Genomic DNA, 9,230 nt, shown 5'->3' with positions numbered 1-9,230 from the left:
AGATGGGGTTTCACCATGTTGACCAGGATGGTCTCGATCTCTTGACCTCATGATCCACCCACCTCGGCCTCCCAAAGTGCTGGGATTATAGGCGTAAGCCACCGCGCCCGGCCTGAGAACCACAACTCTTAAAACACAATAATCATTACATTTTTAGTAAACCTGCTGATAAGAATGTATCCATTTGCCCAGCTACAGCTTTTTACACTGCTCCGAAGTCTGAAGTACTAGCTATCTTCATATAAAAGTAGGTCTGAAAGTTTTATCAATTCACAGACCTATGAATACCAACACCAAATTAAATAACAGATAACTGGCTAGGTGTGGTAGTTCACGGCTGTAATCCCAGCACTCTGGGAGATTGAGGTGGGTGGATCACCTGAGGTCAGGAATTCAAGACCAGCCTGACCAACATTGTGAAACCACATCTCTATTAAAAATACAAAATTAGCTGGACATGGTGGCACATGCCTGTAAAACCAGCTATTTGGGAGGCTGAGGCAGGATAATCGCTTGAAATGGAGAGGCAGAAGTTGCAGTGAGCCGAGATCAGGCCATTGCACTCCAGCCTGGGGAACAAGAGCGAAACTCCATCACAAACAAATAACAGATAACTGTCTAAAGACAAAAGAAGCTGGAGCCCAGATACATAACTGAATTCCACATCACCCATCTAGGCAGGCAGTAGGACTGCAATTAGAGTATGGTACTCCCTCAAAACTAAAAGAATCTGACAAATCAAAATAATTGAAAATGAGGTTATCCATTTCTCTATCAGTTAGGCAGGATGTTGGGGGTGAGGTTGACATACCTATCAAAGACAATAACTAACCACCAGGGCTTCCAGTGCTTTGACAAAACCTCAGATGTGTGCCCTTCTGGCCAAGCATCTGTAATATCATATTGTTGGAGCATTAATTGGAGGTTGCAGTTCTCTGAGTTTGCTGTGGCTAAACCAGGAAAGAAGGCATGTGCAGATTTCTACAGAAGTTACCTATGTAAGATTTTGAGGAGATGAGAAAGACTGGTATCTTTCAGGGTACAAAGTGATTTTGGAATATAAAGAATTTCGCCAGGCGCAGTGAGTCACGCCTGTAATCCCAGCACTTTGGGAGGCCAAGGCGGGTGGATCACAAGCTCAGGTGTTTGAGACCACCTTGGCCAATATGGTGAAACCCCGTCTCTACTGAAAGTACAAAAATTAGCCGAGTGTGGTTGTGGGTATCTGTAGTCCCCGCTACTCGGGAGGTTGAGGCAGGAGAATTGCTTGAACCCAGGAGGGGGAGGTTGCAGTGAGCCAAGATCGAGCCACTGCACTCCAGCCTACGCGACAAGAGTAAAACTCTGTCTAAAACAATAATAATAGTATATCCCCAAACTATAAAGCTGTGACCAAAATATTTTCATTTTAAACTTACTCAAATTTTGAGTCATAAAGGAACAGAAAACTTCTTGTACCTCTTAATCTAACAATTACTTGCATAATATAAAAAGTGATTCAAATTAAAACTTCCTAACAGAATTGAACTGCTAGCACACGACATCCATGTTCTGGTAATCCCCAAAATATTTCTGATGTGCACTGTGATCACAAAACAATCGTGCACTAATTTACTCTTTATTTTTTGAGACAGGGTCTCACTCTGTCACCCAGGCTGGAGTGCAGTTGTGTGATCTCGGCTCACTGCAGCCTCTGCTTCCTGGGCTCACCTGATTCTCCACCCTCAGCCTCCTGAGTAGCTGGGACTACCGGAGTAAGCACCAAAGCCCAGCTAATTTTCCTATTTTTAGTAGAGACAGGTTTCACCATGTTGGCCAGTCTGGAACTCCTGACCTCAAGTGATCTGCCCAGCTTGGGCNTTTAAGAGACAGGGTTTCACTATGTTGCCTAGGCTAGTCTCAAACTTCTGAGCTCAAAGTGATCTACTCACCTCAGCCTCCCAAAGTGCTGGGATCATAGGCATGAGCATGAGCTCAGCCTGCTGCTGCTTTTTTACAAACATTTCTCTCTTCCAGATTTTCCTTTCAACCCACAGGACTAGAGATTAAAATAGAACTCAAAGAACAAAGAAAGATAAAAATGAGTAAGAAGCAGCCTGGGCAACATGGTGAAACACCATCTCTACAAAAAACACAAAAATTAGCTGGGCATGGTGACACACGTCTATAGTCCCAACTCACTCAGGAGACTGAGAGATGGGAGGATTGCTTGAGCCCAGGAGGTTGAGGCTTTAGTGAGTCGTGATCATGCCACTGCACTCCAGGCTAGGCAACAGAGTGATACTCTTTCTCAAAAAAAAAAGAAAATATATGTGTGTAAACAAAAGACATATATTAGATTTTCACATATATATAGAACCATACCCAATGGGTTTCTCTGCATTATCTTTTAGCAAGAGCTAAAGCACAGCAATATTCATTACACCACTAAATAGCACCTTTCCAAATATAATCTGTACTATGCTTCATGTGTCATGACAAAGATCTAAAATTGTTTTCATAGTAAAAGCAACATACCACAATTTCTCCAAAGCGCTGGAAGATGTTGCGAAGGTCATGGTAAGTAGTGGTTTTTTCAAGGTTGCCAATAAAGAGAGTTCTTGTTGCTTTGGGGTGAAATTCATCTATCCTTTCATCCAAGGGGCGAAATTCATTTTCACTTTCTGTTTCTGTAAGTGGAACGGGGGCAGAGTAAAAAGGAAAGAGAGTATTTTAATGCATATTTGTATATCATGGGAAAATCTACATTTAAAAAACAAAATTTCTGAAATAATGGGTTTGAATACTCACATAAACTAAAATATTATAAACACCTTCAGAAATAGTCACCCCTTATTGAACTCGAAAGCAAAAAAGGAATACAAAGGCTAAAGAAACATTTCAAAAAAAATTAAGGCTAAAGTAACACTTTGTTTAACGTTTACGATTAAAAAATAAATTGATTTAAATCTGCTAAATTAGCTGGGAGTGGTGGCTCATGCCTGTAATTCTAGCACTTTAAGAGGCCAAGGTAGGAGGATCACCTGAGCCCAGAAGTTTGAGACTAACCTAGGCAACATGTAGAAACCCCATCTCTACCAAAGACTACAAAAGATAGGCCAGATATGGTGGCGCACGCCTGTATTCCCAGCTACTCAGGAGGCTGAGGTGGGAGAACAGCATGAGCACAGGAAGTTGAGGCTGCAGTGAGCTGTGATCATGCCACTGCACTCCAGCCTGGGTAATGGAAGTGAGAACCTGCCTCCAAAAATAAAATAAATACGTATCTTTGCTAAGGTGATTTGTTGTTGTTTCTGGGACAGAGTGTAGGTCTGCCACCCAGATTGGAGTGTACTGGCACAATCATGGCTCACTGGAACCTTGATTCTCACTGGAACCTCCCAGGCTTAAGCAACCCTCCCACCTCAGCCTTCTAAGTAGCTGAGACCACTAGCGAATGCCACCATGCCTAGCTAGTTTCCCCTGCTACCCTGCAGAAATAAGGCCTCACTTTGTTGCCCAGGCTGATCTCTAGGCTCAAACAATCCTCCTGCCTCAGTTCCCCAAAGTGCTGGGATTACACTGCACCTGGCTTGATTTATTTTGCAAAAGTGGTAATTAATTAATTGAGCCTAATCTTAGTTTCCAAAATTATGTAGCAGGCTCTCAATTTGGAGTATAAAACTACACTCTGAAATAGACATAAAAACTCAGCTGAAAATAGTTCCAGCTTCATTGTTTAATTTCATTTACTTTTCAGCATTTTGTAAGATATTTAGCATTTCGCCCCTCTCATACTAAAAAATCAACTGTCTAAATGCGGAAATTTTAGATATAAAAGTTATGAAAACTAATTAAAGCAATATTTTAAAAATATCTTTTGATATTTCATGGTACCCAATGACAAATAGAAAGAGGTTAAATGATTCCTATGATTTTTTTCTTTTTTTTTTTGAGACAGTCACTCTTGTTGCCCAGGCTGGAGTGCAGTGCCGTGATCTTGGCTCACTGCAACCTCTGCCTCCTGGGTTCAAGTGATTCTCCTGCCTCAGCCTCCAGGATAGCTGGGATTATAGACGCCCGCCACCACATCCAGCAAATTTTTTGTATTTTTAGTAGAGAAGGGTTTCGCCATTTGGGATAGGCTGGTTCTCGAACAGCATGAGACCCTAAGTGCTTCATTCAATCCCAAAGTGCTGGGATTACAGGTGTGAGCCATGCACCCGGCCTCTGTTTTTTATGATCAAAAGCCCTGGCTTAATCTCTAATTCAGTCATATCCTTTCTCTGAAGCTCCGTTTATTAACTTGGTCTAGGGAAGGAACCCTAAAGGTTTTGTTGATAACAATTACAGGAAAGTACTGTGCGTTTTTTTCTCTTAATGTACAACAAAGGCACCCAAAAAATTAATATTTAATCAACTTTACTGAAACAAAGCATTTAGGGCCAGCCACTGAACATTACTGATAATGTCAATGACACTGGTTTTTAGTTTTTTGTTTTTGAGACAGTCTCTCGCACTGTCGCCAAGCCTGGAATGCAGTGGTAGGATCTCAGTTCCCTATAACCTCCGCCTCCCAGGTTCAAGCGACTCTCCTGCTTCAGCCTCCCAAGTAGCTGGGATTACAGGTGTTCACTACCACGCCCAGCTAATTTTTTGTATTTTTAGTAGAGACAGGGTTTCACTATGTTGGCCAGGCTGGTCTCGAATGCCTGACCTGGTGATCTACCTGTCTCAGCCTTCCAAAGTGCTGGGATTACAGGCGTGAGCCACTGTGCCTGGCAGACACTGCTATTTTTAAAAACTCAACTTCAGGGACCTAGAGTTAGGTCAGAATGCATCTCACTTCTGATTCCAGGCTCTAATGGTAACTCAACTAATCTTGTCACTTTCATCAGACTATGTACTTTCACAAACTCAGGTGGACCCAGAAACTGCCCAGGGCCCATAATAGCTATCTCCATATATTCTGCATATCTCAAAGGAGTGTGTATCATTTTAAGCTCAGCTTGGTCTTAATTTAAATGTAGGCAGACATTTAAGAATATTTCAAAAAATCCAAATAGAATCTTGAGGTTTGTGCTCTGAAAGGGAGAATCACAAAGGGAAAGTATTATTTGCAACTATTAAAATCTCTAATGGCTTCATTTCCACCAAATGGCCTGGTACATTTTCTTTCTCCTCCTCCATCCCCTACACTGGAGGCAGGGTCTTGCTCTGTTGCCCAGCCTAGAGTGAGGTGGTGGGATCATAGCTCACTGCAGCCTCAAACTCCTGGGCTTAAGCAATCCTCCCACCTCAGCCTCCCAAGTAACTGGGACTACAAGGCCTGGCTGATTTTTTATTTTTTGTAGAGATGGGGTCTCACTTTGTTGCCCAGGCTCATCGCAAACCCCTGGGCTCAAGGGATCCTCCTGCCTTGGCTTCCCAAAGTGTTTGCAGGCATGAGCTTGGCCAGGCACAGTGGCTCATGCCAATAATCCTGCCACTTTGGGAAGCCAAGGCAGGAGGATCACTTGAGCCCAGGAGGTCAAGGTTTTGGTAAGCCATGATTACGCCACTGCACTCCAGGCTGGGTGACAGAGTGAGACTCTGTTTCCAATCAATCAATCAATCAATCAATCGATTAATCAAGGTGTGAGCCACTATAGCCAGCAGATTTTCAAAATCAGAAATTCAGTTACCCAAAAAAAAAAAAAAAAAAAAAAGTAAGTTTTCCACATGTAGTTCACTTAATGCCTACACATCTTTGAAAAAAACTTCTTGAACTTGTAATTTCATGTGGGAAAAGAAATTGTAGATGCCACCAAAGGGTCTGGTCTATATGCAAAGTTGCTGGAGTGCAATGGTGCAATCTCGGCTCACCTCAACCTCCGCCTCCTGGGTTCAAGCAATTCTTCTGCCTCAGCCTTCCGAGTAGCTGGGACTACAGGCGTGCGCCACCATCCCCAGCTAATTTTTGTATTTTTAGTAGAGATGGGGTTTCACCATGTTGACCAGGATGGTCTCGATCTCTTGACCTCATGATCCACCCACCTCGGCCTCCCAAAGTGCTGGGATTATAGGCGTGAGGCACTGCGCCCGGTCTTGGATTTGAATATTTGAAAATAATCCTTGACCTAAGCAATCAGCTCAATACATTTCAATATTTCATAATTTAACGATCTGACAGCAAAATTCCAACCAAGTCTCCACTGCTTTCACATATCCCATTTAACTAGTATTTAATGTTGTCCAATCTGGGAAAAGTACCTTTAGCTTTCCTATGTTTGAACCAAACTTCTCAAAATCTTCACTGGCAAGTAGGTAAAGCCTATTTCCTAGGTGCTAAATAACTAGGTTAAAAGCTTTTTACAGTAAAAATCTCAACTAGTCCTACCATCTAGAAATAAAAGTTACCTAATGAATGCCCCGGATGAGATCTTCCTTACTTAATAATTATGATTGGCTCTAGAAATGTATATAGATTATATGACATTCTAAATGTTTCTCAAGCAGTTCTGATCTGTTCCAAATGTGTTAAAGAACTCCTGGAGTTGCTCTTAGCTTAGTAAAATTTAGGGCAGTCCATCTCAAACCTGACAGAAGAAGGACTGTGAAGGCATAATCTATTATCCTTTGAAAAGATAATATTCCTGGTTCCCAAGTTTTCTCAGTTTTTTAAACAACAAAAAAGAAAAGATAATATTCCTTTGAACTGCTATGTTTCATCATAACATCATAGAGTGACTATTTTGCAGTGGTCACTCTAACAATTCTATGCCAGTTTTACTATACAAATAACACATTTGTACATCCTCATCAGGGGAACTAAATTTTTTTCTTTCTAATTGTCTAATAAACGAATATTCCAAGAATATTCATATTACCCTATAATAAGCCATGTTTACCCAATAAATTCCACTTAAAGTCTAAAAGTTCAATTGTCCCAGCTTTATAAGGTGACAATAAAATTTTAATGTTTCTATTGATTCCCTTACAAATTTACTCACAAGTTCTCTTAAATCAGGGATTCCCAAACTTAAGTGTATAAATTCTGAATCAGTAAGCTGGGGTAGGGTCAAAGAGTCTGAATTTTTAAACAAGTACTGCAGGTGGTCCTAAAATAGGAGAAATACTGATATAAGCCATGTGTGAGATTTCCTGTGTTACAACAGGTTCCACAGGTAGGTTCAAGATAATAAAACGTTCCCCGGAAATTCTCAGTGGGTCGCACCTGTAAGACTTATTTCTGTTACTCTGTCTTAAAGGTCACGCAAGCTGGAATAACAGACTCAATTCGTATTGGGCATAATAGAAATAAAACTAGTCTAACAAGTCCTTCAAATCAATATTAAGAGGTAGTTTGCTTTCTTTTTTTTTTTTTTAAAGATAAGAGTCTCACTCTGTCATCTAGGCTGGAGTGCAATGGCACAATCTCAGCTCACTACAATCTCTACCTCCTGGGTTCGTATGATTCTCCTGCCTCAGCCTCCCAAGTAGCTGGGATTACAGGCGTGTGCCACCACACCCAGCTAATTTTTGTATTTTCAGTAGAGACAGGGTTTCACCATGTTGGCCAGCTGGTCTTGAACTCCTGACCTCAGGTGATCTGCCCATCTCAGCCTCCCAAAGTGCTGAGATTATAGGCATGAGCCACCCTGCCCGGCTGGAAGTAGTTTTCTTTCTAATTCAAGATAATTCTGTTGTCACACTCCTAGGAACTACCTCCTAATTTTGATAAATTCAATCCTTTGGGAAGGCTGGACTCAGTAACGGTCTATAGTTCTACCTTTCAGACTCTTAACAGTCAGCAATTCTCCATTATAGCTACAGATAAATCTATCCTTCCTAACCAAAACAATGTCTTTTGTTTTTGTTTGTTTGTTTGTTCTGAGACGCAGTTTTGCTCTTGTTGCCCAGGCTAGAGTGCAATGTTGGGATCTCAGCTCACTACAACCTCCATCTCCCAGGTTCAAGCAATTCTCCTGCCTCAGCCTCCTGAGTAGCTGGGACTACAGGCATGCGTGACCACGCCTGGCTAATTTTGTATTTTTAGTAGACATGGGGGTTTCTCCATGTTGGTCAGATTGGTGTCGAACTCCCGGCCTCAGGTGATCCGTCCGCCTTGGCCTCCCACAGTGTTGCTATTACAGGCATGTGCCACCGTGCCCAGCAAAACAGTGCTTTTTATTAAGTTGAACAATAAATAGAATCATCTTTTTAAATAGAAGACAATGGAAATGTCAATAAAGCCAAAATAGTGCCCACATTCAGGATCATATGCTGCCCTCTTATGCAACACAGTGTGTATGATGTGTAACTCAAACTTGGCTTGCATGAGTCTTACCTGGCCCTATCCATGCTGTTACTTCAATCTGCATGCCAAAGAAAAGTTTTCCTTTTGATGCAGTCAATGCTTTTTCTTGGTCCTCTTGCTGTCGAAAGAATACCAGACCATACCTTTCTTCTGAAGCTCCATGTATCTGCACTGAAGTTACTTTTCCAAATTTCTTAAATTCATGGAAAAGGCCATCTTTAAGGCTTGTATCTAAATTCCCAAACAAAACCAAGTCATCAGTTCTTCTAATTTAATTACAACTCAATAAGCAACCTACCAAATCTTTAGCCCAGTTTTCTTATTGTTTTGTTCATGTCAGATAGGTAATATGCCAATTGTCATAACAAGGCCTGAGGGAGGCACATCTCACACGGCGTAAAAACCCAATCATCATGTTTATGAACCACAAAAGCATCTAGCTTGGTTTTTGACCCAAGTTTTATGTCATTAAAACATTACTTTTTCAAACAAAAAAGCCCCAAAAAGACATATTGGAGATTATTGTACAATTCTGAAAACAAACTGTTAGATTATAGTATTGGTTATTTGTTAGGTAATAATGATGCTATGCAGAAAAATGTCCTCATATATTATAGATATATACATAAATATACATCTGTAAGTAGGTATGAAATAAAACATCAAGGATTCACTTTAAAGGTGGAAAGAAAAAAACTGTAGCAGAGCAGGAAGACAGGAAACAGGTAAAGCAAAAATGACAAAATGATTTCTCAATGTTGGATATTGTATAAGGGAAAGTCATTTTGCTATTCCTTCTACTTTGGCATATGTTTCATAAAACTTTACATATATGTTTATAATTAAATAAAAGTGTGGCCGGGCGCGGTGGCTCAAGCCTGTAATCCCAGCACTTTGGGAGGCCGAGGCGGGTGGATCACGAGGTCAAGAGATCGAGACCATCCTGGTCAAC

At 41.1% G+C, this 9,230-nt stretch overlaps 1 protein-coding gene and 1 non-coding gene across 2 annotated transcripts in view; both read right to left on the bottom strand.

The window, feature by feature from the left end:
* The window catches only part of LOC108286991 (msx2-interacting protein), a 32,940-nt gene extending 24,437 nt beyond the window's left edge, over positions 1-8,503 (bottom strand). Inside the window, exons 1-2 of the mRNA XM_017505167.2 lie at positions 8,309-8,503; positions 2,518-2,669 (exon numbers count right to left, since the gene is read on the bottom strand). Of these exons, the coding sequence (XP_017360656.1) occupies positions 2,518-2,669; positions 8,309-8,342 (186 nt within the window). The 5' untranslated portion in view covers positions 8,343-8,503. The remainder of the gene's footprint in view (positions 1-2,517; positions 2,670-8,308) is intronic.
* Positions 8,504-8,612: 109 nt separating this feature from the next.
* Positions 8,613-8,714, bottom strand: LOC119468081. The gene has a single exon (XR_005196702.1). It is a non-coding gene; the product is annotated as a small nucleolar RNA U13 (small nucleolar RNA).
* Between the last annotated feature and the right edge of the window lie 516 nt (positions 8,715-9,230).

This window comes from Cebus imitator, unplaced genomic scaffold (genome assembly GCF_001604975.1).
Source record: "Cebus imitator isolate Cc_AM_T3 unplaced genomic scaffold, Cebus_imitator-1.0 Scaffold15, whole genome shotgun sequence".
Classification (NCBI taxonomy): domain Eukaryota; kingdom Metazoa; phylum Chordata; class Mammalia; order Primates; family Cebidae; genus Cebus; species Cebus imitator.
Note: the sequence above shows the minus strand (reverse complement) of the source record. Positions and strands in the feature narration are given on the sequence as shown.